Source organism: Myxine glutinosa, chromosome 2 (genome assembly GCF_964187855.1).
Source record: "Myxine glutinosa chromosome 2, kmMyxGlut1.1, whole genome shotgun sequence".
In the NCBI taxonomy this organism is placed as follows: domain Eukaryota; kingdom Metazoa; phylum Chordata; class Myxini; order Myxiniformes; family Myxinidae; genus Myxine; species Myxine glutinosa.
The window spans coordinates 15,170,456-15,198,328 of record NC_136262.1 but is presented as its reverse complement, the minus strand read 5'-3'; the positions used below and the strand labels follow the sequence as shown (position 1 = coordinate 15,198,328).

General features: G+C 51.3%; 1 protein-coding gene across 3 annotated transcripts in view; it reads left to right on the top strand.

Annotated features, from left to right (window-relative positions):
- The window catches only part of SLC33A2 (solute carrier family 33 member 2), a 51,062-nt gene that overhangs the window by 7,604 nt on the left and 15,585 nt on the right, over positions 1 to 27,873 (top strand). For 2 of the 3 annotated variants that reach the window (XM_068108686.2, XM_068108684.2), the window contains 4 exons: positions 10,241 to 10,387; positions 10,856 to 11,117; positions 11,373 to 11,520; positions 22,766 to 22,872. In XM_068108686.2, the coding sequence (XP_067964787.2) occupies positions 10,241 to 10,387; positions 10,856 to 11,117; positions 11,373 to 11,520; positions 22,766 to 22,872 (664 nt within the window). The remainder of the gene's footprint in view (positions 1 to 10,240; positions 10,388 to 10,855; positions 11,118 to 11,372; positions 11,521 to 22,765; positions 22,873 to 27,873) is intronic. The other variant, XM_078773000.1, reaches the window with a different exon arrangement.

The window sequence follows — 27,873 nt, the reverse complement described above, 5'->3', positions numbered from 1 at the left end:
TAGCAACGACTTTGGACCTTGGATACGGTCGCTTTTATATAACCAATCTCAAAAAGTGTGGTATCAAAAGATTCGGAATAGCCTATAGTGCAATCCAGCTGAGAACCAATCAGAAGCCTCAACCAGATAATCCCTGCCTCGCCTCGCCTCAACTGCCCGAACTGATGCGTCCTGTCTTTGTGTTCTGAAAAATCTGTGTGAGCTACGAAACCTGTATGATTCATTGTTGAAGGGTGAGGGTTGCACTGAAGATATCCTTTCAGCCCCGGTTCTGGACTCTGTTCGTGACATCATGAATGTTGCTCGACAATCGAAGAAGGATCTGCGTACAGCACAGCTATGGCTGCAATACATGGACATGATAGACATTCTGAGGACATTCCTGAGGTCGGAACGCACTGGTGACTGGCGTCTGCACGTGCACGCTTTGCACGACATGTTGCCCTACCTAGCAGCTGCAGGCCACAATCTGTACACAACATCTGTGTACATCTACCTGCAGCGACTGGCACAACTGTCTATTCAGCATCCGGAGGTCCACCATCAGTTCCAGAATGGATTTCACGTAGTGCGGCGTTCAGATCGGTACTGGGCCGGCTTGTCCACAGATCTTGTGATCGAGCAAGTGCTCATGAGAAGTGTGAAAACCACAGGGGGACTAACAAGGGGTCGTGGAATGAGCGAGCCGCAAAGGATCACGTGGCTGCTGTCCACCCCCATATGTGCAGAGGTCAACATGGCTTTGCAAGAGTACACATCAGTGCAGTATGGGACCAGTGACCAGCACAAAGAACAAAGCGCAGCTCGACAAGGACGGGACACATATGACACACACAAACTTATTCGCTACCTGTCATCAAAGGATCCCTTTGGAAACGATCCAACTCTGCAAAGCATTGACACTGGCATCACAGCTGGAGATTCGGTCAATGCTGACCAAGCAGCGTCAGTCGGCAGGAAGATCTTAGATGGAATGCTTGACAAAAAGGTTCTTGATCACACGTTCAAGAAGAAAGATCAGGTTGTGACTCTTGACACACGTTCATCATTGAAAACTGGCAGACAATCCGTTCTGATAGATCCACAACTGTTGTTCCAACGTCTGAGTACGGCAGGATCACGCTGTGATGACCTCAAAGATGTCTTCAAGTACGAACTAAGCAGTTTCCCACCAGCACTGTTTAAGACCACTGATATCCTGCTTGAGGCCGACAAGCCAGCGCTAGCCGAAGCCATTTGGAAACAACTCCCCCTTGACGTTCGCAACACAGTGCTGCCACAGAATGTGCAATATGTTCTGGATGGTGGGGCATTGCTACACAGAATTCCTTGGAATTCTGGCGAGACATATGGAGGAATCGCCAGTCACTACGTGCGATATGTTGGAGACAGGTATGGTAACGCTGTCATAGTGTTCGATGGATATGTGAGCGCACCCTCCACCAAAGATGTAGCGCACAGCAGGCGCGTTCGATCTCACAGCAGTCCCCTTGTCAACTTCACAACGGACATGGTATGTACTATGAAGAAAGATGACTTCCTTGCCAACCAAACAAATAAACAACGTTTCATCAATCTACTGAGTGATGACCTTCAACGGCGGCACAACGCTGTTCATCATGCCAGGGCAGATGCAGATGTTCTCATAGTGGAGACAGCCATTGCATGTGCAAACACCAAGGACACCGTGATAGTTGGCGACGACACCGATCTTCTTGTTCTCCTTTGCAGTCGTGCAGGGCCCACATCTCACAACCTGTTCTTCCGACCTGAGCCTAAGCTGACGTCAAGGAGGCAAGCAAGATGTTGGAATATCGAGCAAGTGCAAAAGACACTTGGACGCAATGTTTGTGACAAGCTTCTTGTTGCACATGGACTCCTGGGTTGTGATACCACGTCAAGAATTTACTCGATTGGCAAATCAACAGCCTTGAAGAAGCTGAACTCCAGTGCGTATTTCTCCGAGCTTTTGGCAAACTTCAACACTCCTGGAGCGTCAAAAGAGGATGTCATGACAGCTGGAGAGAATGCCCTGGTTTGCTTGTATAATGCCCAGCCCGGGGAAACACTGGACATGCTGAGGCTTCAACGCTTCCACCAGAAGGTTTCAACAATACAAGCACTGTCAGAGTTGAGCCTCGTACCCTGCCCCCTACATCAGCATCTGCAAAGCAACATTGCCTACGGGTGTATGTTCAGGTTCAGCAGTGGCAAGGAGTTGCCATGGATGCCAATGGTTGGGGATGGGCTATCCGTGACGAGAGAATGGTTCCCGTGATGACAGAGATGAAGCCTGCTCCAGATTACCTTCTAGATGCCATCCACTGTGGCTGCAAAACAGACTGCAGCACCCTACGATGCAGCTGTCGCAAGTACAGCCTGGAATGCTCTTACGCATGCAGTGAATGCAAAGGACTTCACTGTTCTAATGTGACCTTGTCAGAACCAGAAAGTGATCCAGAAGAAGAATAAGCTCTTAGGTTGGTGCTTGAATCGCAGTTCATTCAATTATTAAATAAAACACTTTTTTTTTTTTTCAATATTTTTTTTTTTTTTTCAATATTATTTTCAATATTATTTAACGATTTTTTTTGTATATATAGTACGATATGAACTTGTTCACATAAAGCCATTACATTGCAGGCCTCAGGGACATAAAATTGCAGGATCTCATAAGGATTTAGCACGGAAACAGTTTTTGGTCTGAAAAATTTATGCAGATTTTCGCTTAAAACCTTCTCTTAAAGATTGCAAAAATTGGAAATGTTCCAATGCTCCGATTCTCCTTGACTTTTAGTATGTCATTCTCCACTAAATTTGACATTGAAAAATGCATGTTTCATTACTATTGCAATTTGTGGTGGGTTCGACCCCAAAATGGCGTAGATTGACTGGACTATAAGATCAAAATTGACGATCTCGATCAAAGCTCGGGTCAATAGGATGAAAAGTGACTATTTTTAGATGCTAATTGATGATTCTAGAAGTTTGACCTAGAGTTGACCTTTTGACCTCAAAAATAGTTGGTTTCCCAATTCAGTGAGACACTATACAAATGCTGTTAAATTTTTCAAGCCAATCGGATGAAAATTGATGATTTTTCAGATGAAAATTGATGCTTTTGGAAGTTTGACCTTGAGTTGACCTTTGACCTTTTGACCTCAAATAGTTGGTTTCCCAATTCAGTGAGGCACTATACAAATGCTGTTAAATTTTTCAAGTCAATCGGATGAAAAATGATGATTTTTCAGATGAAAATTGATGCTTTTGGAAGTTTGACCTTGAGTTGACCTTTGACCTTTTGACCTCAAATAGTTGGTTTCCCAATTTAGTGACAATGTGCAAATGCTGTTCAATTCCCAAGTCAATCGGATGAAAATTGACGGTTTTCAGATGAAAATTGATGCTTTTGGAAGCTGGACCTTGAGTTGACCTTTTGACCACAAAAATAGTTGTTTCCCAATTTATTGACTCAATATACAAATGCTGTTCAATTTTGAAGTCAATTGGATTAAAATGGCGGTTTTAGAAATTCGACCGCCAGATGACCTTTGACCTCAAAATCAATAGTCTTCTCAATTGTGACGACCTCTACAACTTGGTGAAGTAAGTTTCATGACTATTGGTTTAATAAAGAAATGTGACCTGTAGGTGAGTGGCAAACAGAGAATAACAAACGCAACCGACCAATATACTTGAAAAAAATTCGATTTTGCAAGTAATAATTTATTTATATTGCACAGACCCTTACTAAATATAGATTATTCACTGTCGTCCTAGTTTGTGCCAGTCGTAAAAACAATATGGACGGTGAAACCTCGCTTAGACGGACTGGGTAGCTGAGGTTGTCCAGCGCTGGAATGGAGATGGTTGTGAAGAAGTCAGAGATGTTTTGCCGTTTCAGCTTCTTCGGAAACTGAACCATAATTATTTCGCTGAACCATCAATATCGGAGACGGGGACACGAAAATGATCTCTGTCCGACATACCGACCGATCATCTGTTCACGTCCTTTTGTGTGCGTGATATTTCAAAAACCGTTCAAGATTTAGCTTTCATACTTATTTCGCTCTATTCCTCGTATCACATATCGTAGATATCACAGATCTATTCCTCGTACAACCCTAAAGGTGCGGGACCTAGAGTGCTGTGCTCCCACGTAGTCGGAAGAATGGACGCGACAAAAAGCTGGAATTCGTCCGAGTTTCTTTATTGTCACAAAACAACTCGGGTACTCTGAAAAGCCCGTTTATCGGGCAGCAATATATTGTTGCGGATATGAGGACTGTATTTTTTTTATTGTGTGCTTTATTATTATTATTGGTTATTCTGCGCCTCCTGCCTCCGGAGCTGTGTAAAGGTCAAAAGGGCGTCCCATAATTAGTCCACAAGCATACACGTCAGCCAATCATAAAATACCCCTGTTCGATAGTTATATCTTATTCTGTGTTTTAGGGTAAGGCTGTGTCTCCCATTAATTGAAATACTCCATTGCACCAGTGAAAGAGATAGATTCCCTTCATTCCCATTCCCAAAACCTCCATTCCCCCTTTCATCGATTGGAAACTACCTCCGCTCCAATTGCCGCCATTGACCACGAGGCAGGGTTGGGGAAGAAAGGCGGGTCCCCACCTCGTCATAGAGGGGAGGAGTGGGTCAGCCCCACTCAACCAACCACGAACAAGGGGTTGGACTTGGAGAGGGTGTGGAAAGAAACATCGAGGAGGTTCGCAAAGGTTGAGGGGTGGGGCCTATATAACCCACGGCAGGGCGTTTCCCAGCAGCAGACAAGGGAGATGAGCTTTGACGACAGAGAGACGAGAAGAAGTCCAGGGTTGAACTGCAGCTCGAGCCACCGAAACTGCACTTGCTGCAGCTCGAGCCACTGAAACTGCATTTGCTGCAGCTGGAGCTACTGAAACTGCAGCCACAGCAGCGTGAGGCCTGGACGGCAGTTTGGAGCAGGGCCGCAAAGGAGCGGCGGCTGCCCACGAGTCGATCAGCTGCAGAACTAGTTGGACCTCCCTATCCCGCCAGCCATCCACCAGCCATCCCTATCATCATTCCCCGTGTAAGTGTGCTCGTAGTCTGTCTTTTGTCTTGTCCCTGGGTAGTAACAATAAGTCTGTATAAGCTAGTATTTTCACTGTGTCACCTGCGTCTCATGTGCTTGTAAATAAACGTGACTGCTGTCTTTTTGCTTATGTGTGTGAATAGTAAATAAATTTAGTAGTATTTCCAAACCTTTCTTTGCCTTCGTTTTCCTCTTTGCATTCGGTCGCTTTAGAGTTTTCCCGATTGAATAGCGGTGGCGCGATCCGGCCAAAGTTTGGGGCAAATCGGGTATTAGTCGGGGAATAACTGTTCGGTCGCGGTAATACCAACCGCTCGGTAAATAACATCTTTAACCGCGTCCGTAACAATATATACACACATTATCCCGGAGCGTTTGCCCGGGAAAGGTGAGAGGGGGCATGGCCGGGCGTCCTGGCTGCGGCCTGGCAAGTCGAGAGCGGGCGTGGCCGGGCGTGTCCGGTCATGCCCGGGCGTCCCGGCCGAGGCCTGGCAAGTTGAGCGCGGGCCTGCCCGGGCGTCCTGGACGAGCCCGGCATGGTGATCGCTCCGCGTCCTTGGTAGGTGCAAGGCGATTGTGTAAACCCAGCGGTAGCCGCTACACACGTCCCCCCAGAATCGACTTGCACCGGCAGGGTCAATTTGAGGGGGGTCCTGATGACCCGGCCGAAGCGACCCCTGGTGGGTCGTGGGGGGGGGGGGGGTCCGGTGTGGTGGTGGGCGGTCGAGTGGGGGGCACCGTGGACGGGGGGCGGCCTCGCCGCGGCGGAAGGGCCAACCGTGGCGGTTGGTCGATGTCCACGTGCGCCGGCTTGAGGCGGTCCACCGCAATCCGGTCCGACCTGCCGCCGATGTCGATGACGAACGACTTGTCGTCCCGTCGCAGGACCCGGAAGGGCCCGTCGTACGGCGGCCAGAGTGGCCCCCGATGTGCGTCATGATGCACAAAAACGTACTCCGCTGTGCGAAGCGCTGGGGGGACGTAGGACTGGGGGTCACCTTGGTGGGATGTTGGCACGGGGGCAAACCGTCGGGCGGCCTCCTGGAGGTCCGAGCGCTGGTGAGCTGCGGACCAGGGACTGGTAGCGTCGGGCACGAATTCACCCGGGACGCGTAGCGCCTGGCCATAGACAAGCTCGCGGTGGATGCCCGGAGGTCCTCCTTGGGGGCCGTGCGGAGGCCCAAAAGGACCCACGGCAGCCGGTCGGCCCAACCGCCGTCTTGAAGGCCGGCCATGAGCGCGGCCTTCATGGAGCGGTGGAATCGCTCGCACAACCCGTTGGCTTGGGGGTGGTAGGCCGTAGTACGGTGGAGCTTGACCCCCAGGTTGCGGGCGACCGCGCCCCACAGCTCGGAGGTGAACTGCGGTCCGCGGTCCGACGAGATGTCCGCCCGTGCACCGAAGCGGGCGACCCAGGTGGCGATGAAAGCCTGCGCCACGTCGGCGGTGGTGGTGGAGACGAGGGGAACGGCCTCCGGCCACCTGGTGGTCCTGTCCACCATGGTGAGCAGGTGTGTGAACCCCCGTGATGAAAAGTAAGTTGCCCGTGTGGCCGGCGCTCATGGCTGATAATGAACGCCGGCCCGGCCGTTTCCCGGCCTGCCGAAGGTGCACGGGGGTCGGCATGTCCGGGCCTTCTGTCCGAACCTGGCATGATAGTAACACCACGCTTGGTCAGGTGGAGGCCCCGGTCGTCGTGCTGGAGGTGGTCGGCTCGGCGTTGCGGCCGCCAATTGCGTCAGCCGTTCGGTCGTCGACCGTGCCGGGTGCTCAGGCGCCATGGGCGTTGCGCCGGATGGCGGTGGGCCCCAGGTCGCTGCTGCAATGCGTTGGCCTGCCGCGGAGATCTTGTCGGCTTCCCTGGCGAGGGCGCGGGGATCCGTGATCGTCGTGCTCGCAAGGGCGAGGCGTACCGGGCTAGGCAGCTGACGGAGGAACAGCTCCCGGAACAGGAATGCCGGAGAGTGCTCGCTGAGCAGCGAAAGCATGTAGTCCATTCGCTCGGACGGGCGCGTGTCGCCGAGCTCGGGCAGGTCGAGCAGGCGCCGTGCGCGTTCCCTTGATGGGAGGGCGAAAGCGTCGAGGAGGAGCTTTTTAATCGCGCCGTATTTGTCAGTGGCTGGCGGGCTCTCGAGAAGGGTCAGGGCGCGGGCCGCGGTGGCTGAACCGAGCGCTGCTACCACATGGTGGAAGCGGGTGTCGTCGGCCGTGATGCCTCGCAGGGCGAACAGGGAGTCCGCCTGGGCGAACCAAACCACCGCGTGAGCCTCCCAGAAGGTAGGCAGTTTAAGGGCAACTGCCGTGTCCATGTCGGTAGGTCACCAATGAAGGAGCTGTGCTCCCACGTAGTCGGAAGAATGGACACGACAAAAAGCTGGAATTCGTCCGAGTTTCTTTATTGTCACAAAACAACTCGGGTACTCTGAAAAGCCCGTTTATCGGGCAGCAATATATATACACACATTATCCCGGAGCGTTTGCCCGGGAAAGGCGAGAGGGGGCGTGGCTGGGCGTCCTGGCAAGTCGAGAGCGGGCGTGGCCGGGTGTGCCCAGGCATGCCCGGGCATCCCGGCCGAGGCCTGGCAAGTTGAGCGCGGGCCTGCCCGGGCGTCCTGGACGAGCCCGGCATGGTGATCGCTCCGCGTCCTCGGTAGGTGCAAGGCGATTGTGTAAACCCAGCGGTAGCCGCTACAGTATCACATATCGTAGATATCACAGATCTATTCCTCGTACAACCCTAAAGGTGCGGGACCTAGAGTGTCAGCTCTTTGTTAATTTGCCCACCAATCTTTTCTGGCTTGCTGTGAATTCCAACCATCTGAAGTCCGCCGAACCGAAGTTTTACTAAATATATATATACACTAGTGGGGTCACTTGTGGGAATCACACGGGCATGGACGTGTGTGACATTTGGACATATTGAGTTTTATGCTGCACCTGCACATTAAGTTTTACAAAATGGTTACTGGCAATTTATTAGTTCCACAAATGATGTAATCTACACAATGTATTTACTTCTGATAACATGTGAATGCATGTGCACGCACATGGGAAATACAGTTTGAAATGTGTCATTACACCTAATGTAAAATGTGACTTCAAGAGCTCAAATCTTCTCGCTCCCCGCCCCCATCCCCGCCCCCACCCCTCCCACATCACTCACACTGCACCGGGGAATGGGTCACACACATGGGAGTGGGTCACACACGGGGGAGAGTGGGTCACACACGGGGGAGAGTGGGTCACACACGGGGGAGAGTGGGTCACACACGGGGGAGAGTGGGTCACACACGGGGGAGAGTGGGTCTCGCACACACGGAGAGTGGGTCTCCCACACACGGGGGAGAGTGGGTCTCGCACACACGGCGGAGAGTGGGTCTCGCACACGGGGGAGAGTGGGTCTCGCACACACGGGGGAGAGTGGGTCTCGCACACACGGGGGAGAGTGGGTCTCGCACACACGGGGGAGAGTGGGTCTCGCACACACGGCGGAGAGTGGGTCTCGCACACACGGGGGAGAGTAGGTCTCGCACACACGGGGGAGAGTGGGTCTCGCACACACGGGGGAGAGTGGGTCTCGCACACACGGGGGAGAGTGGGTCTCGCACACACGGGGGAGAGTGGGTCTCACACACACGGGGGAGAGTGGGTCTCGCACACACGGGGGAGAGTGGGTCTCGCACACACGGGGGAGAGTGGGTCTCACACACGGGGGAGAGTGGGTCTCACACACATGGGGGAGAGTGGGTCTCACACACACGGGGGAGAGTGGGTCATACACAGGGGAGAGTGGGGGTCGCTTTACTCCTCTCCCCTCATTTCTTTCCAATTCCTCCTCACTCTCCTCTCCTCCTCCTTCAGTCTCGTCTCCTCCTCCCCCAGTTTCCTCTCCCCCTCCCCCAGTCTCCTCTCCGCCTCCCCCAGTCTCCTCTCCCCCTCCTCTAGTCTCCTCTCCCCCTCCCCCAGTCTCCTCTCTGCCTCCCCCAGTCTCCTCTCCCCCTCCTCTAGTCACCTCTCCCCCTCCCCCCTGTCTCCTCTCCGCCTCCCCCAGTCTCCTCTCCCCCTCTCCTCTCCCCCCTCACTCTGGCAGTTGTTCCAATCGAGCAGGTACGGCAAATATTAGAGGTAATTGAACTTTTCCCTTGGAGCAACACAGTGTAAATCCACCCTTGTCCTGTTCATTCATTCATGAAATGTTTCGCAGAACAGGACACGCATGGTGACATCATCGGACTCGCACCGCAATAATGATATTATCCGATATTTCATCGGGATTCATTGCAGCTGCTCTTGTATATGTTTGCTGAGCACACATTGCCTTTCAATGTCTTTGTTGCTTCTGTATAATAATGATGAATGAAATAAGAACGAAGAAATATCTGTCGGCAATTTCCTGTCTGTGGCGATACGTGAACAAAGCTCTGCCCCTCTCCCCACATTGTTGACTTTTTATTGTGACTACGTCTAAATTAAATATTTCATCGTGACAGCTGTCATCAAATGGAGAAGTCCACCGCAAATTTTTAATATATCTCAGCATTTTCCCCGTCTGTTATTTTAGGTGGTGTATGATATATCGTGCCGCCAATTTCTAAAATGTCTCAGCAATTTTCAGTGTGTGCGTTAATTTTCTCAATTATTGCTGAAACCGAGTCTAAAACCATCGATAAAAATGAAATCAGATGTTGAGTTATAGTGGAGATAAAGGCGTGAGAGAGGTTCAATGGCCTTTATATTATTGGCCTTCGAAAATGCATTTCGGTCTATAAACGGTAACTTCCATCGAATTTTATTCCCGTTTTTTTCAACCGAGTCTAAAACCATGTTAGCGACTGTGGAAAATGAAATGAGATGCCGAATTAGAGTTTAAATAAACTGTTAGAGAAAGTAAGAAACCGCGGGCGTAACAAAAGAGGCCTCAAAGCTATACGAGTAAACAAAATGGTGGCTATTTGTTTTTGAAGCCCCTCCCAGACCGGGTGTAGCCACTCCCCATGACAGACATATCACAGACACACAGACAGACGTCATCACCTACGGAGAATATTATAATATAGATATTGAGATCACTTATTTACGTAAAACCAATTTGGATTTATGTAAGTTGCAGATATAACTTTTCTGTCCTCACGTTTTCATGAACCATTGTGTCGATGACCTGTGCAGGCCGGAGTTCCCACGTCTCTGATCCATCTGATGCCTCTGCTGGTGATGCTAAACACGTTTGCCGCTGCGCACGATGTGGTGGTGGATGGCTGTGCAGTGACCATGCTTGAAGGAAACGCTGAATTAGGTCAAGGGAATGCCGTGCAGGTCTGAGCTACAACTACAGTACAGATCTTTGTTTTGAGCTCCATTGAAAAGTTATTTGGCGGGAAAAACGTATCGCCGGCGGAAGTGACGTCGTGCAATCTGTCTAATGTATGTCTAATATTTGTTCCCTTTCAGAATCTGTCTTCTAGTCTGATTGTCACAATCATCGCATATTCGTACATCTGCATTTGCTCTACATCGAAGCACATGAAAATATCTCATTAACGTACTCTTCACTTCTATATGTTGAAAGTAATGGCCAACAACATAATGTTTAAAAAAGAAACATGTTCATATGCAAACAAAACACTGGATCTGACTGGGAGTGTCCTGGGTGTATTGAACAATTAAATAATCTCATCGTTTCTTACCTACCTCTTCCCTGACACATCGCCGTTATAGAATGGTGCGCTTGAGGTTGTGTTGTGATGAATATAGGGTTTATTGTTGTGTTGTGTGCACGACCAGGTTGTGTTCTACAAACTGGGATCCCTTTTTTCTGGTGGAGTTCTCCTGTGGGCTCTTCCTGCCTTGACCTGGCCCGGCGCTATGCTGTGCCTTGCTTTTGCTTGCGCCGTCTCTTCTGCCATCTCTCTCCGTTATCCATCCCACGCTAATCACGTCTTCCGGGGTACCTCGGAACTCGGTGGGCCACCCATCAGTGTCCATGATGTGTTCCTGGGGGCAAACATGCGGGGGATGGCTGTGTTCGTTTTGCTCTACAAACTCGGTGAGTGTTTCCTTCCTCTACAAGTTCTTATCCACCGCTTGCTACCCCTCATCATTACCTGCATCCCTTGTTTGTCGGTCTCCGTCTACCTACTCCCTCTGCCCTGTTGTTGGCGTTTCCCCCATTCTCCTGCTGTTCCATTTTCTATGTTGTGTCGTGATCTGTACCTTGCTCTTCCACGAGCCTAGACCATGTATAAACGAAAAAACAGTCGGTGCCATTTTGTGTCTTGCCGAGTTATTTATGGATGACCAGGAGAGCAGGGCGCACAGGCTACGTTTCCGCTGCTACTCCTCGATCGCGGATTCAACACCAAGGAGCTGGGTCTGTACGTTAGCTCTCCTGCTACCATTCTCTCCCTCTTCAGCTCCTCACTCGCCGCACCGCTCCTTGCTTCATACAGGTACTCTCACTTCCTGACAGTCCCGGACATGTAATGAGCCTGTTTTTTTTTATTTATCTGAGCACATCTACCACATAAATCACAGTGTGTTTGTGTGTTTGTCTGTCCCCTTTCATAAGGGTAGGTTTTATTGGCCAATCTTTTAACACGAATGTGTGTTCACTACGGTATATTCTTGAGGATAAAAGAAACTCGTAAAACATTTTCCATAAAAGAGTAATTATGTCTCTTCTATTGGAAATGTAGACGTTGGCTTGTAAGCTGAGCCTCAAGGGCGGTGTACAGAAGTGTTTTTTAAATAACAATAAATACAAGGTGCAGGGAGGTAGAATTTGCCGCACGTGATGTGCAACGTACGCAGAGTAAAACGAGTGTTCATTTACATCCGTAGGATGTCTAATAAATAAGGAAGATATAAGCACACCTGACACTAGGCCGAGGCTTCAGATTTTGGCACTCACGAGGCTGCACCGTCGAATAGACTGTTCCCACCCATCATGTTTGACGGTCTTTTTACTAGTAGCTTATAATACTGGTATTCCAAATACAAATGAAAAACAATGTTCCTCGTTCTCATTAGTTAATTGTCTCGCGATGGCAAACGATGGCATGTAAGATAACGCAAAATTGCCCCTTATTGTCCTTTTCTTTCATGTGATACAGTATATGGCAGAAGCCCCACCATCAGCTTTGCATCTACTGATGCTACTCTAATGGCTCCAAGTAATTTCACCTTGGATCAGCCACAGGATGTAGATTGGCCTAGGTCTTTCATGGGTTGTCTGGCCTGGTCTCGCATTTGAATGGAGTTAGTTATGGCAGGGCTTTGTAATTTGGCTAGAGTACTGGCGATAACTCACCTTCTCTTTGTGAAAGACACTGTGGGATCTGCAATGTCCACCAACACTTACAGACAGGACACCCAGCTTAAGGTCCATTTGAGGGACGGAGCCATTCCCGATTTTTTGTAAATTTTTTTTAAATACAAGATCGAGGCTCGTGAAAGAGCTAACATTAATCACACAAAAAGTCAAACCGACACACAAAACACAAAAAACAAGGGGAGCGGCAGACAAGATGGGGAGAGAGGGGGAAGGACACAAACACAACATTTGAGAGCAGGGACATCGGGAGGACTTGGGGGGGTGGTGGGAGAGGTATAAAACATATGAACACTGCAAGGACTCTGGGGTGAATTACCGGGGGTAGAAAAGATCAAGGTTTTGGATGGGGGAAGATAGATGGTGGTGAACAGCTGTTTTAAAGACCTGGAGGGAGGAGTGCGATTGAAGGGAGTGAGGGAGTTTGTTCCAGAGGCGGGAGAAAAGAGGAATGAAAGAGTGAAGGTGAGCAGAGAGCCTAGATTTTGGCAGTTTAACCATAAGAGGGTTGCTGGCAGATCTTGTGCGACCTGAAGGAATATTGGGGGGACAGAGCATAGAGAGAGCTGGGGGAACAAGGCCGGAGTGGAGTCGGTAGAAGACAGAAAGACCACCAACCTGCCTGCGGTGAGTGAGTGAAAGGCCCTCGGAGTTGACTTCATCGCAGGAGATTCCAATGATTCTGAAAGCTTTGGCCTCAACAGTGTGAAGCCGAGCTAGGTGTGAGGCAGGAGCACCAGCCCAGAGGGGGGAACAGTATTCCATTGAGCTGCGGATGAAAGCCTTGTATGTGGTGAGGAGCTCAGGTGTGCCAAGGAAGGACTTCGCACGATGGAGGATGCCCAGTCGGCGACTGGCTTTGGAGGCCAGCTTGGAAATGTGGTTTTCCCAGGAAAGATCATGGCAGATAGTGAGACCCAAAAGCTTGAGCGACAGAACTTCTTGGAGAGGATTGTTGAGAAAGTAGATGGGAGGGTTTTCCAGTCGGTCCTTTCGGAGAGACACAGTAAGAGTGTGAGATTTGTCACGATTGAAAGACATGTTCCACTTGTTTGACCAGCCTGTGATTTTGTCCAGGTCTGCAGAGAGTGAGGAGGCTGCCGACTGCCGATCTGAGGGATGAGGAATGGAGCGGCAGATAGTGGAGTCATCAGAAAAGAGATATAGAGGATTTTCCAGAGAGTCAGTGAGATCATTGATGAAGACCAGAAAGCCAATTAAACACCAATCCGACAGTTTGTAGTCAGGCCGAGAACTGAACCCAGACTAGACATCTCAAAGGTAAGTACACTACCTCCTCACCACCTTGTCAGACCTCCATGAGCTTTGCATAATGTCACAATGCTCATTGTAATAAGAGCATCCATAATCGTAATTACCTGCTGTTGGAAGCTGTAAGCCCCCACATGGAACCTGGAACCCGACCTGAACCAAAATCTAATCGGCTTGTTCTTGTCACCGACCCGACTCATCCACCAAGTTTTGTTGTAATTTGTCCACAACGTTTTGAAATATTGTGCTATATATCGTTTTGGCCCTGTCTCTCAATTGTGAAGAATCACTATTAAAATTCTAGTATCCGTATCCGGATCTTCACCAAAATCTAATCAATTCGTCTTTGTCACACACCCAACCCATTCCCCAAGTTTAGTCTGAATCCGTCCATAACTTTTGATATTTCCTGCTCACAAACACACAGAGAGAGACAGATAAACAAACAAGGAGGATGTTGGGCATTGCACAATACTTGCAAAATCCAAATAAACAATATGTTTCCAGGTTTTGATTGGTGAACCAATTCAGTAACCCAATATGCAAATTTTGTTCAATCCAGCAGAGTGCCCCGCCTCTTGGTGGGTGGAGTTTGTGCTTTACTTGCCGAAAAACCTTTAGTTTGTACACTGTAAGAAGACTATAGATGTTTGTGTGGTGTGCATCTATCTGAAGGGGGTCTAAAGGGTCTAACTGAGGTGTCTAAAGGGTATAAAGGTCTAAATGGTCTGTAGGGCTCTATAAGGGTCATAAGAGTCTAAAGGTCTAAGCCTAAGGGGTCAAAATAGTTGAAGGCTATTTTCCGATAGCAGTTCAGAGTCTAAGGAGTCTATAGGGTCTAATGGGTCTAAATGTCTAAGGGTCAAGGCATCTAAGTGGTCTAAACGGTGTAAAGGTATACATGTAAAAAAATGTCTTCAAGAGTCTAAGGGGTCTAAAGGATCTTGAAAGGTCCAAAGGGTCTAAAATGGTCTCAGGGGAGGGGGGGTCTAAAGGGTCTAAGGTGTCAAAAGGGTTTAAGGAGTCTAAAGGGGTCTAAATTGTCGAAAGATGGTCTAATTGTTTAAGGGTCAATGGGTCTAAGCAGTCTAAAGTGTGTTAAGGTCTTCAGTGGTCTCGAGGGTCGAGAAGGGTCAAAGCAGTCTATATGGTGTAAAGCTCGAAAAGGTTTAAGGGTCCAATGCAATAGTTCATAATAGTCTTAAAGGTCTAAAAGGTCCAATAATACATAATTAATCGATGTACTCATGCTCAAACAGTACGTAATTAATAGATGTACTCATGTTCAAGCAGTACGTAAATATAATAGAAGTACTCATGTTCATACAGTACGTAATTAATAGATGTACTCATGTTCAAGCAATGTAAATAATAGACGTACTCATGTTCAAACAGTACGTAATTAATAGATGTACTCATGTTCAAGCAGTACGTAAATAATAGACGTACTCATGTTCAAGCAGTATGTAAATAATAGACGTAGTCATGCTCAAACAGTACGTAATTAATAGATGTACTCATGTTCAAGCAGTACGTAAATAATAGACGTACTCATGTTCATACAGTACGTAATTAATAGATGTACTCATGTTCAAGCAGTATGTAAATAATAGACGTACTCATGTTCAAACAGTATGAAGAGCAGGGCCCTTGCTTGAGACGGACGAAGTGACGGGCAAGACACAAACTCGTCCGAGAAGATGTTTATTGTAAAAACCAACTCAGGAACTCTGAAAAGCCCGTTTATCGGGCTGCATATATATCAAAACCAGAAAGCACAACCGAAACCGAAAGCCGCGCCTCGCCTTGGTGGTCACGTGACCGACAGGTGCAAAGGATTATAACCGCACGCGCGGCACGCTTTGGTGGTTACGTGACCGGCCACCCCGGCGCCGTGGTTTGCCTGCCGGTTACGTCACCGGCTGGAGCAAGGAGATTCTGTTGCTGGTCTCGCTTGGGGGACCCATGGGTCGCTACACACGCCCCCCCAGAATGGACTTGATCCAGGAAGGTCAACCTGAGGGGGGTCCGGATGACCCGACCGAAACGACCCCTGGCCAGTCGCGGTGGGGGGGGGGGGGGGGAGGGAGTCCGGTGTGGTGGCGGGTGGTCGGACGGGGGTGCAGTGGACGGGGGGCGGCCGCGCAGCGGTGGGAGAGCCAGCCGTAGCGGCTGGCCGACGTCCATGTGGGCCGGCTTGAGGCGGTCCAGCGAAATCCGGTCCGCCCGGCCGCCGATGTTGACGATGAAGGACTTGTTGTCCCGTCGTAGGACCCGGAAGGGTCCGTCGTATGGTGGCCGGAGCGGCCCCCGGTGCGCGTCGTGGCGCACGAAGACGTACTCCGCCGTGCGGAGTGCTGGGGGGGACATAGGATTGGGGGTCGCCGTGGCGGGACGTGGGCACCGGGGCGAAACGTCGGGCGGCCTCCTGGAAGTCCATGCGCTGGCGCGCGGCGGACCAGGGGCTAGTGGCGTCGGGAATGAACTCGCCCGGTACGCGGAGGGCCTGGCCGTACACCAGCTCGGCGGTGGACGCCTGGAGGTCCTCTTTGGGAGCCGTGCGGAGGCCCAAAAGGACCCACGGGAGCCGGTCGGCCCAGCCGTCGTCCTGGAGGCCGGCCATGAGTGCGGCCTTCATGGAGCGGTGGAACCGCTCGCACAACCCGTTGGCTTGGGGGTGGGAGGCCGTGGTGTGGTGCAGGGTAACGCCCAACGTGCGGGCGACCGCGCCTCATAGTTCGGACGTGAACTGTGGGCCGCGGTCCGGCGAGATGTCCGCTGGTGCGCCGAAACGCGCGACCCAGGTGGCGATGAATGCCTGGGCCACGTCGGCGGTGGTGGTGGAGGCGAGGGGCACGGCCTCCGGCCACCTGGTGGTCCTGTCCACCATGGTAAGCAGGTGGGTGAACCCCTGCGATGGGGGAAGGGGACCCACCAGGTCCACGTGGACGTGGTCGAACCGTCGCTCGGGCACGGTGAAGGGAGCCAGCGGAGCCTGGGTATGACGGTGGACCTTGGCCCGCTGGCAGGGTGTGCAGGCGTTGGCCCAGTCGCGGACGTCCCGTCGCAGCCCATGCCAGACGAAACGCGCCGCCACCAGCCTCTGGGATGCCTTCCGGCCCGGGTGAGAGAGGCCGTGGTGCGAAGCAAAAATGCGCCGCCGCCAGGTGACCGGCACAACGGGGCGAGGTCGGCCTTGGGAGACGTCACAAAGCAGGACCGTGTCCGCGAAGGGGACGTCAGCCTAGCGGAGGCCCGTGTCCGCCACCCGGAGCACCTGCACCATGCCGTCGGTGGCCTGGTCCGTTGCCATTAGGGCGAAATCGACGCCGAGGTGGACGGCGTTGGCGCCGGCTCGAGAAAGGCAGTCGGCCACGGCGTTGTCCTTCCCGGCGACGTGCCGGATGTCCGTGGTGTACTCCGACACGGCGGAGAGGTGGCGCTGCTGGCGGGCCGACCACGGCTCCATGACCTTGGCCATGGCGAAAACCAACGGCTTGTGGTCGACAAAAGCCGTGACCGGGCGGCCCTCCAGGAGGTGGCGAAAATGGCGGCCGGCCGGGTACAGCCCGAGGAGCTCGCGGTCGAAGGTGCTGTACTTCAACTCGTTGGGCAGGAGTTGCCGGCTGAAGAACGCGAGCGGCTGCCAGGCCCCGTTTACCCATTGTTCATGGACCGTGCCCACGGCGTAGTCGGAGGCGTCCGTGGTGAGGGCGATAGGAGCCTGGGGTACCGGGTGGGCCAGCAGCGTGGCGTTGGCGAGGGCCCGTTTTGCGCCGGTAAAAGCAGCGTCCATGTCCGTGGACCAGACAACGTCGCGTTTTGCCGGCTGGCCGCGGAGGGCGGCGTACAAGGGCCGCATGAGTTGTGCAGCTCGGGGCACGAAGCGGTGATAAAAGTTCACCATCCCAAGGAACTCCTGCAGCGCCTTGACGGAGCGGGGGTGCGGGAAAGCGGCGATGGCCTCGACTTTGGCCGGTAGCGGCACGGCGCCGGTCCGGGTGATGCGGTGGCCCAAAAAGTCGATCGTCGCCGCACCAAAGTGACATTTGGCCGGGTTGACGATCAATCCGTGCTCGCTGAGGCGGCCGAACAGCGTCCGGAGGTGGAGGAGGTGCTCGGCTCTGGATGTGCTGGCGACGAGGATGTCGTCCAGGTAGGTGTAGAGGAACGGCAAGTCGCACAGCACGCCGTCCATCAGGCGCTGGAACGCCTGTGCCGCGTTTTTGAAGCCGAAGGGCATCCGGAGGAATTCAAAGAGGCCGAAAGGTGTAATAACGGCCATCTTCGGGATGGCGGACGGGCACCTGGTGGTACCCCCGAATCAGGTCCACTTTTGAAAAAATGGTCCGCCCCGCCAACCGGGCGGAAAAATCCTGCATGTGCGGGACGGGGTACCTGTCGGGGGTAGTGGCGTCGTTAAGACGGCGGTAGTCGCCGCATGGCCGCCATCCGCCCCCCGGCTTCGGGACGATGTGCAGCGGCGAGGCCCAGGCGCTGTCGGAGCGCTGCACGATGCCGAGGCGCTCCAGCGCGGCGAACTCGGCCTTGGCGACGGCGTGTTTGGCGGGATCGAGACGGCGAGCCCGGGCGTACACCGGCGGGCCCGTAGTGGGGATGTGATGCTCGATGCCGTGACGCACCGCGATTGCCGAAAACGTCGGTCGCGTGAGGGCCGGGAACTCCGTGAGGAGATGTGCGAAGTCGTCTGCCAATGGGAGGACGCAGGAAAACTCGGTGGGCGCGGAACGGCTCAAAGCGCATGCCAGGGAGCTGAAAGTTTCGGCGTTGACGAAACAGCGGCATTTCACGTCGACCAGCAGCCCGTGGGCGCACAGAAAATCGGCCCCGAGCAAAGCCATGGGGACGCCCGCAAGGCACGAACTCCCAGTGAAAGAGCTGGCTGCCGAAGCGGAGGGCGATGGTGCGTGGGCCGAAGGTGCGGATGGCGGAGCCGTTGGCCGCGATTAAGGAGGGGCCGCAAATGGCGGCCCGCCTGTCCTCCGCCGAAGCGGGAATGACGCTCAGCTGGGCGCCGGTGTCGCAGAGAAAGCGCCGCCCCGACGCTTGGTCCGCGATGAATAGCAGGTTTCCGGAACGGCCGGCGTTCATTACTGGTAGGGAACGCCGGCCCGCCCGTTTCCCGACTTGCCGAACGTGCACGGGGGTCGACATGATCGGGCCTGCCGCCCGAACCTGGCGTGGAAATAACACCAGGCCGGGTCCGGCGGGGGCTCCGGTCGATGCGTCGGGACCGGGCAACGCGGCGTCGCCGCTGCCAGTCACGCCGGCCCGGCGGCCTCCGGGAAGGAAACTGCGTCGCGGGCGGGTGGGCAGGAAGGCTCCCGGCCGCCACCCCGACGAGCTGGCTCGCCGCTCCGGCGAGCTGGCTCGCCGAATCGATCTTGTTGGCCTCCTTGGCGAGGTCGCAGGGGTTCACGATGGTCGTGCCTGCCAGGGCGACCCGTACCTGGGCCGGGAGCTGGCGAAGAAAAAGCTCCCGAAACAGGAAATCCGAGGGGTGCTCGCCGAGCAACGCGAGCATGTAGTCCATGCGTTCGGACGGGCGCGTATCGCCGAGCTCAGGAGGTCGAGCAGGCGTCGTGCGCGCTCAGCCGGGGAGAGGGCGAAAGCGCCCAGAAGAAGTGCCTTGATGGCGTCGTACTTGCCGTCAGCGGGCGGGTTCTGGAGGAAGCTCAGGCAGCGGGCGGCGGTCGCGGAGCCAAGCGCGGCGACCACGTAATGGTATCGCGTGGCGTCCTCCGTTATGCTACGCAGGCGAACTGGGAGTCCGCCTGCGCGAACCAGACGGCGGCATGTGCTTCCCAGAAGGTGGGCAATTTGAGGGACACTGCGGTGTCCATCGCGTGTCATAAATTCGGGGTCACCAGTGAAGAGCAGGGCCCTTGCTTGAGACGGACGAAGTGACGGACAAGACACAAACTCGTCTGAGAAGATGTTTATTGTAAAAACCAACTCGGGAACTCTGAAAAGCCCGTTTATCGGGCTGCATATATATCAAAACCAGAAAGCACAACCGAAACCGAAAGCCACGCCTCTCAGGCGAGGCGCGCTTTGGTGGTCACGTGACTGACAGGTGCAAAGGATTATAACCGCCCGCGCGGCACGCTTTGCTGGTCACGTGACCGGCCACCCCGGCGCCGTGGTTTGCCCGCCGGTTATGTCACCGGCTGGAGCAAGGAGATTCTGTTGCTGGTCTCGCTTGGGGGACCCATGGGTCGCTACAAGTACGTAATTAATAGACATGCTCACATGGGGCGACCGAATCTTTACCTTGACGAGGGTTCACCTTCCGCCTTTGTTTTTAGGTTCATTTATGGTATATATACTATATAAGAGAGCCGTTTGCCTCTGTGTCGCCATTTTCTCAGAGATGACTGAACAGATCTTCGTCAAACTTTCAGAGGTTCATCAGTGATTGCTTGGGTGTGTTTTAGGGAAAAATATATATATTTTTTTTTAAAGATCGGTTTTTTTTGGATTAAAAGAAAAAACACTTCTAGTGCCTAAGCCTTTTTGATTTATGACAGTTATAGACAAGTACACATTCGCATATATAAATACAAAACAATCACCAGACATTTGAACACAAATTAATCAAACATTTCCGGAAGTGGTCGAAGTTGGTGGTACGGCCTCTTCTTCCTCTTCTTCTTCTTCTTCCTGAACGTCAATAAACAACTCAGAAACGTGATGAACGGCACATTCACCTGCAATCCTGCATATATTAAACTAAAAGGTAAAATGATTATTTGATATTTGTGATGGATTCTGATTTGGATGTAACTGCTTTTCCATTATATTTGCCCTCATTTCAAATATGTTAATGTTTCTTTTTCGCTTGAGCAGCGCCGGGTACTCCAGCTATAAACACTTATACAGCAATACCCCGTTTTACGCCATTTCGACCTACGTCAAATCCGACTTCACGCCACTCTTCTAGAGTAAATTTCAGTTCAGCGAACGTCATTATGTGCGACTTTACGTCACTCCTACGGACGTGAAAACAATTAATTTTTCCTTAAAAATATATTTAAAATAAATAAAATAGTACATAAATTAACAATAAAAGAAGCTAAAAAACAATTAAAAATACAATAAAAAGCACATTTAAAAAATGTACGTACAGTATACTGTACGTACGCGTAGCTGCTGGTTCTCATTCAAAACAAAGGCGACGCCATATGCATTTTCTCCTGTGCTGCGGTCGCGTGCAGGAGGATTTCGACGGTGTGATCGAGGCAGACAAGCAGCCTTTAACTAATGAGGACTTAATGGCGTTGAAGGAAGAGCGCCGCGAAGAGGATGAGCTTCTAGAACCAGAGCCAAGGAAATTCACCGCAGCCGAAATGCAGAAAGGTTTTTATGACCTCTCCAAGTGTCTTGCAATATTTGAGGCACAAGACCCAAACGCCGAGCGTTTCGCAAAAATGATGAATGGCACCAGCGACCTTTTTCTCCCGTATAGGACCATCTTAACTGAGAAGAAGAAGCGCACAATTCAAGGGACTTTGGATCAGTTCCTACTTAATGTCGAGAAACGCAAGGCCTCTACTAGTTTTGATGAGTCGCCGAAGAAGCCCCGCACATAGTGTGCATTACTCTTTTAAAAATATGGCTAAAATGTGTTTTTTGTGTTCAGAAGAGACGCCAAGTTTAAGGTGAATAACATAATCGTATTAATTTTATTTATTATTCTTTACAAATTCATTTATCAATTGTGTTCATTACTCATTAAAAAATATGACTAAAATGTGTTTTTAGTGTTCTTTAATGTTTATCGATAGTTACATACTTTCGCGAGTTATTTACTCTAGTTTTACGGTGTTTGTCTTCATTTTAAGGCATTTTTAAGGCATTACGCCCGGTTTACGTCAAAAACCGAGTTACGTCACGGCTTATGGAACCAATTAATGACGTAGGCCGGGGTATTACTGTATACTTTACTTAAGGTACAAATACAAATTCAACTTTGTCTGGGGGGTAACATAGGCTATGTGGCCGCGGCCTCATGCAGGGGTGTGGGGGGCCGGGAGAGGGGCATGAATTCTCTCTGTAAATGTGTGCCATGTAGCGCCACCTGGTGATGGTGGCAGAGGGTATTACAATGTCATTTTTTACCTGAGGTTAAAGCACTCTTTGCACCGATGAATTTTTCTTACTTCCCTTCCCCCCTCACCCAAATCGGAGGGGCCTGTCAAAGCCACCCCCACCCACAAAAGATGTATATGTAGTATATCTTTACCCCGTCTCCCCCCACCTCACCATCCCCTCCCCCTTCCACTCCCCCTGCTCCCTTCCTCACCCCTCCCTATCCTGCCCCTCTGCCCCCCCCCCCCCTGCAACGCCGGGTACTCCTGCGAGTATAATATATACCGTAGGTAACAAGTGAATCTGATGAAGATTGATTATTTATGTGACCTTGACCTTTTGACCACAATAACAATAGGCTTCGCGCTTGTGACTACCTTTACCAGGTGGTTACATTTTGTGAAGATTGGAGTAAAAATGCGACCTGCAGGCGATTGACACACAGACAGCCAAACAGAATAACAAACCAGAGCGACCAATACAAGTATTTGTGATGCTTTGATCTGGCTTGTAGCAAACGGACAAAACGGGGGGGGGGGGGGGGGAGGGGGGGTGAAAACATAGCGTCCATGCACCTTCGGTGGGGGAGGTGGAAACAGATTGTGGTTATGCATAAGAGACAGGTTTGTGTGAAGCATGACAACCGGAAGTCATGTGATAGCATACAAATTTACATCGACTGTTTATCTTCCGATATAATGTTTATCACCTCTCATTAGATACTTTTTTATTTTATGTCGTACATTCTATAAATAGCTAAAATTGGGATCAGGCATGTGGCCCAACGCAAAAATATTACCCACAATGTAATCTGACCAAAACATGCGGTGTTGAATCACAATTTTCATTCACCTGTTTACCTGTCCGAACCTAATTTGTCCTTTTCCCACTTTGTCAGTTTGTATGGAATAAATAAACTCGATGCATTGAATCCATGTGATGTCTGTTTCAATTTCATTTGGTGTGACCCCATCCTCCAGAATTGTACCCATGGTTCGCTGGGTTCTGCAACTCCGTCTCGCTCCGCTCATCGGGCAGAACCTGTTGCTCACCTTTGCACCGCTACATTTCGATACTCTGCACAAAGGTAGTGTTCGTATATGTTTATACACGTGTTTTATATGAACGGTTTTATTTCTAATTCTTCTATTTGCCCTTACTGGCTCAGCGGTCAGTGAGACCACCATGAACCGGATCTGAAACGACAATATGTAAGGTGTGAGACCAGGTAGACAACGACACTATGAAGGGTGTGAGACCAGGTACATAATGACAATATGTAAGGTGTATGACCAGGTAGATAACGACAATATGTAAGGTGTGAGACGACGACACTATGTGGAGTGTGAGACCAGGTAGATAACGACAATATGTAAGGTGTGAGGCCAGGTAGATAATGACAATATGTAAGGTGTGAGGCCAGGTAGATAATGACAATTTGTAAGGTGTGAGACCAGGTAGATAATGACAATATGTAAGGTGTGAAACCAGGTAGATAATGACAATATGTAAGGTTTGAGGCCAGGAAGATAATGTCGTGTGATTCCCCTCGGTGAAGACCGGGAAATCACGGATAGCAATCGAGCTTACTTGAGGTGTTTGGGTCAGTGGCGGATTTCACTCTATGCGTGGGAGGAAGAAGGAAAGAAGAAGAAGCGGCGAGATTTACCTGATGGTCCCGAGTGCAGTCTTCAACCTGTGAAAAGTAACTCACAAACGAAAACGGAATTATGTACAAAAAGAAACGATTTCTTATTCGGAACCCGAGAACAATGGACGCGTCGATAAATAAATAATGCTCCTAAATCAGGACGTCCCCACACCAGACTTAAACAACAGGACAAATGGGAAGGATAATAAAATAAATCGTTGTGTTTGTGTGATGCGTCTTATCTGTCTGGATGTGCGTGTCCTCGTCAAAGATGGTCAGGTTCCGAGCGCGTCGGCCGACGCGGCTCCGGTCGGCGCGAACCGCTCGGCAATTGGCACGAACACCGGCCTCGCTGCACGGTCCGTCCCACGCCACGCACTCGTACACAGGCACCAGGAGCCAGAACAACAGGGGAGGATGAGCGTCGGCGCTCAACAAGCAAAGGTCCACACGGGAACGAGAAGGCAAGAAGGGAAGAGAAAGGCGGAGACAAAGATAGGAAGGAGCGAAGAGAGACGAGGGAAGAGCCAAAATATCCGTCTCCGCTCACTTTTATCAGACCCCCTCTGACGTCACTGGCGCTTCCCTTCCAATCAGCTCGCCACTCCCCTGGCCAATCACGAGTTCTCCTGGGTGTGGCTCTCGGCCTGCCTGTTCAATGTTTGCCTGCCATGCCGCCGTAGTATGTGGTCGCTTCCTGTTTGTTCCTCCAGTCAGGTTTTATTATGAGAGGGAAGTTAATTAGTGTGTATGCGCTAATGGGCCTAACTAATGTATATGAGTGCATTGCCATATGGGACACCGGAATGATCACAGAGGGGACGACGTGCAATGAAATCTTATCCTTATGCCCTAATTCTAGTTAACAAGCCCCGCCCCCTCGTGGCGGGGACACAGACAAGCTTAATCGGATATTCGGGCTCGACAGGTCCCTGACTTATTTACATCGAGATGGTGCTTCTGTTACGTGGTCCCCTCGGTGACTACCTGGTCTCGGTGACCCCCGGACCGTGAGAGGACCTTCGCCAGAAAGTAGTATTATCTAGGCGCTTTCGCAACGCAATCCCTATGAATTCCACCCAAGAGAAACTGATGTTCAATGATATATTTCCAGGGTAAGGATATCATACAATTTCAAGGATACAATCACGGATATATTCCCCGAGCAATCCACAACAAACAACCATCAACAATTCCCAATCCACAATCAATTCCCTATGTTATTAAGATGGCCATCTTATATATGTGTGTCCACTTCTGTACTCACGACCCCCTTTTGGTCTCTGCCCCTCACAATGTCTCTGGGCCCCTCCTGACCAAGATGCTGGTCGGCGTCACCGCACTCGGGCGGTTGAACGAACCCCGGGTGGACGTGTTTCCACCGGGCAGGTATCGTACCAGGCACCGCGGCTGCAGCCCCTCGTGGCCACGCGAAGCGGGTACGGTAAAGCAAGCCAAAAGCCCCACGCCGCTTGCAAGGCGTGTTAGGCCCCAACGTGCGACCCGTACGCGTCTGTTTAGACGGTGCCGCGAACGGTGCCAGACGCGGGGTCGATGCACGGCCCCACGTCAACTTGACGTCTCCACCGGGTAGGTACACGTCCCGGTAACTCCTCTCGCCAGACGGGCTTCGGAACGCCGCTGTTCCACGCAGCGCAAGGTCGATCCCACCTTTCGTCGGAGCGAGGCGAGGAAAAAGAAGAATCGTCGCTTTTCTTCCTCGTGGCTTTTTTTCTTCCGTTTCCGGTCACTTCCGTTTCCGGACACTTTTTCAGAAGGGCTCCTGACCCTCCAACCACAACAACCCTTAATCTACTATGCATGGATAAGCAAAGACCTGAATGGGAATTCACATACATTCACATAAATATGTAACACTCCCCCCCTTCAAGAAAGAAAGTTTGAACCCAGCGAAAACTTTCTTTGCCGGCCAATTTGGAGAAACAAACCAGATAACTCAACCCCCCCACATTATCAGTTCCCCCCGGGCACAGTTATCACTTAAAAATAAAGCAACCAAAATTTCACCACAACCCCTCCAGATTACTCCCTCTGGACTAAGCACCCGCAACGACATTGTCCCTGCCAAATCAAACTCCATCTCATGACCCTCTGACTTTGACCGTCAGTTTCTTGTGAATGAAGGTTAAGGGGTTGATCAAAGATCCAAAGTTAAGCAAATCGATAGCACTTTTTCCGGGAGGCCAAGCCGAGTATTCACTACATGGATGCCTTTAGGAACGCGGAGTTCACGGTTAGTCCGTGCAGGAAAGTTCACTACATGGACGCCTTTAGGAACGGCGTTCACGGTTAATCCGTGTAGGAATCTTGGCTCGGCGGCTCCGCCGCATTCAGTGCTTCAACTTCTCAGAACTTCCCTAATAATTAGGGTGGGACCACTTGTCCCTGTAGTCCCATGAATAGCGGTCTCCTTCTCGGCCACTACTTTGCCCATCCTTCCTTCGGGAGCGGCCGTAACTCAGGGAGCCTCCATAATAATATTGACTGCGGCCACCACCAAAACTACCGCCCAGTTGTCCTCTCCTGTAGACCTCTCGACGCCTACGAAATGCCTTCCCTACTGTTATGGTCCGACCCTCCAAATCCTTGCCATTCCAATTCTTCTCTGCCTCTCTGGCGTCTTTTGTGCTGGCAAACGTGACAAAGCCGAACCCTCTGGACTGTTGCGTTTCCCAGTCTCTTACCAACCGCATTTCCACCAGCGGCCCATATCTGTTGAAGACAGAGGTCAGAACTTCTTCCTCTGTTTTGAAGTTCAGTCCCCCTACAAATAACTTGGCACTTTTGTCGCCATCCCGAGCTGGTGTGGTGTTATTTTCCCTGCTGGGCTCTTTACCAACCCTCAGGTTACCATAAACTTGACCCCCGGCCAAATCATTCCCGATAACCACAGATACACCCTCTACAGGAAGCGTGGCTTGTAAACCGACGGTGACCGGTCCTGACACCAAATCGGACTCCAAATGGATGACATGAAGGGGAGCACTAACACCGCCCCCGATCCCCTGTAAACGAACACTATCCCCCGTTGCCGTCTCCTCGGACCATGGCAAAATGCCTTCAAGCATTAAAGATTGATGTGCCCCTGTGTCCCTCAATATCCTAACCGGTTTCCGGTTAGTCGAGGCTCCATCCCGTGACACAAACCCCTCTGAAATAAATGGTTGGTAACCCTTTTGATGGCGATTTCTCACAATGACCATTGCATTTGGAGTCGTAATAGTCGGACTCCGCTCTGGGTCTTCCCTTTTCATGCGGTAACAACTGGACATCAAGTGTCCAGGTTTCTTGCAAAAAGCGCAAGTAGGCCCGGAGGAAAAACTCGTGGTCTGCCTCGGGCCCCCCGAACTATAAGTTTGTCTTGGGCCCGCATCCCTCTGATTTCGAACAGGTGGGGTATCATAGTTGTCCCCATAATCATCTCGAGGCCGCCGCCATGTAAGGTCGTTCTCCGCACCGGGTGTTCCATAACTCCCCTGCTGAAGTCTAGGCGAGGAGTTAGGTTTGTGGACCCCTATTCGGTGGGTTAAGGCATAATCATCTGCCATGGTGGCTGCGTCCCACAACTTTGGTACTTTCTTTTCCTGCAGGTACACTTTGATGTCCTCGTGGACACACTGCTGGAATTCCTCCACCAGGATCAAGTCCCGCAATGTTTCGAAGTCTTTCCCGACTCCTTTTGACTCACACCACCGATCAAACATGTTTTCTTTCACTCTGGCAAACTCCACATGGGTCTCACTCTCCCTCTTCCTGGCATTCCTGAATTTTTGCCTGTAAGCTTCCGGAACCAACTCATAGGCTTTGAGGATGTGCTTCTTCAGTACCTCATAATCTGCACATTGGTCCATTGGTAGCGCCGAATAAATTTCCTGAGCTTTCCCCACCAGCACACTTTGCACGAGTATGGTCCAGGCCTCCTCCGGCCAGTTTAATTGTCGAGCCACTTTCTCAAAGTGTGGAAAAAATTTCGCGACTTCCTTTTCACTGAACGGTGGAACCAGCCTCACATGTCTGCCCACATCCCAGGTTTTCTGGTTAGGTGTCGACCCCGTCAGCAAGGGTGGTGCCTCTCCCCGTTCTCTCATTAACTCCAGCTCCTTGCATTTGATTTCTTGCTGAAGCTCCATGTCACGTTCCTTTAATTCCCTTTCCGCTTTTCTCTCCTCTGCTTCGAGGTCCCTTGCAGCTCTCCTCTCCTCTGCTTTTCTCCCTTCTAACCTTTCCTGGAGTTCTCGTTCCACTCTCCTTTCCTCTGCTTGTTTCTCTTCTCTCCTCGCTTCTGCTTTCCTTTCTTCTTCTTTTAACCTTTCCTGGAGTTCTCGTTCCACTCTCCTTTCCTCTGCTTGCTTCTCTTCTCTCCTCTCTTCTGCTTTCCTTTCCTCTTCTGATCTTTCCTTTTCTGCTTTCCTTTCT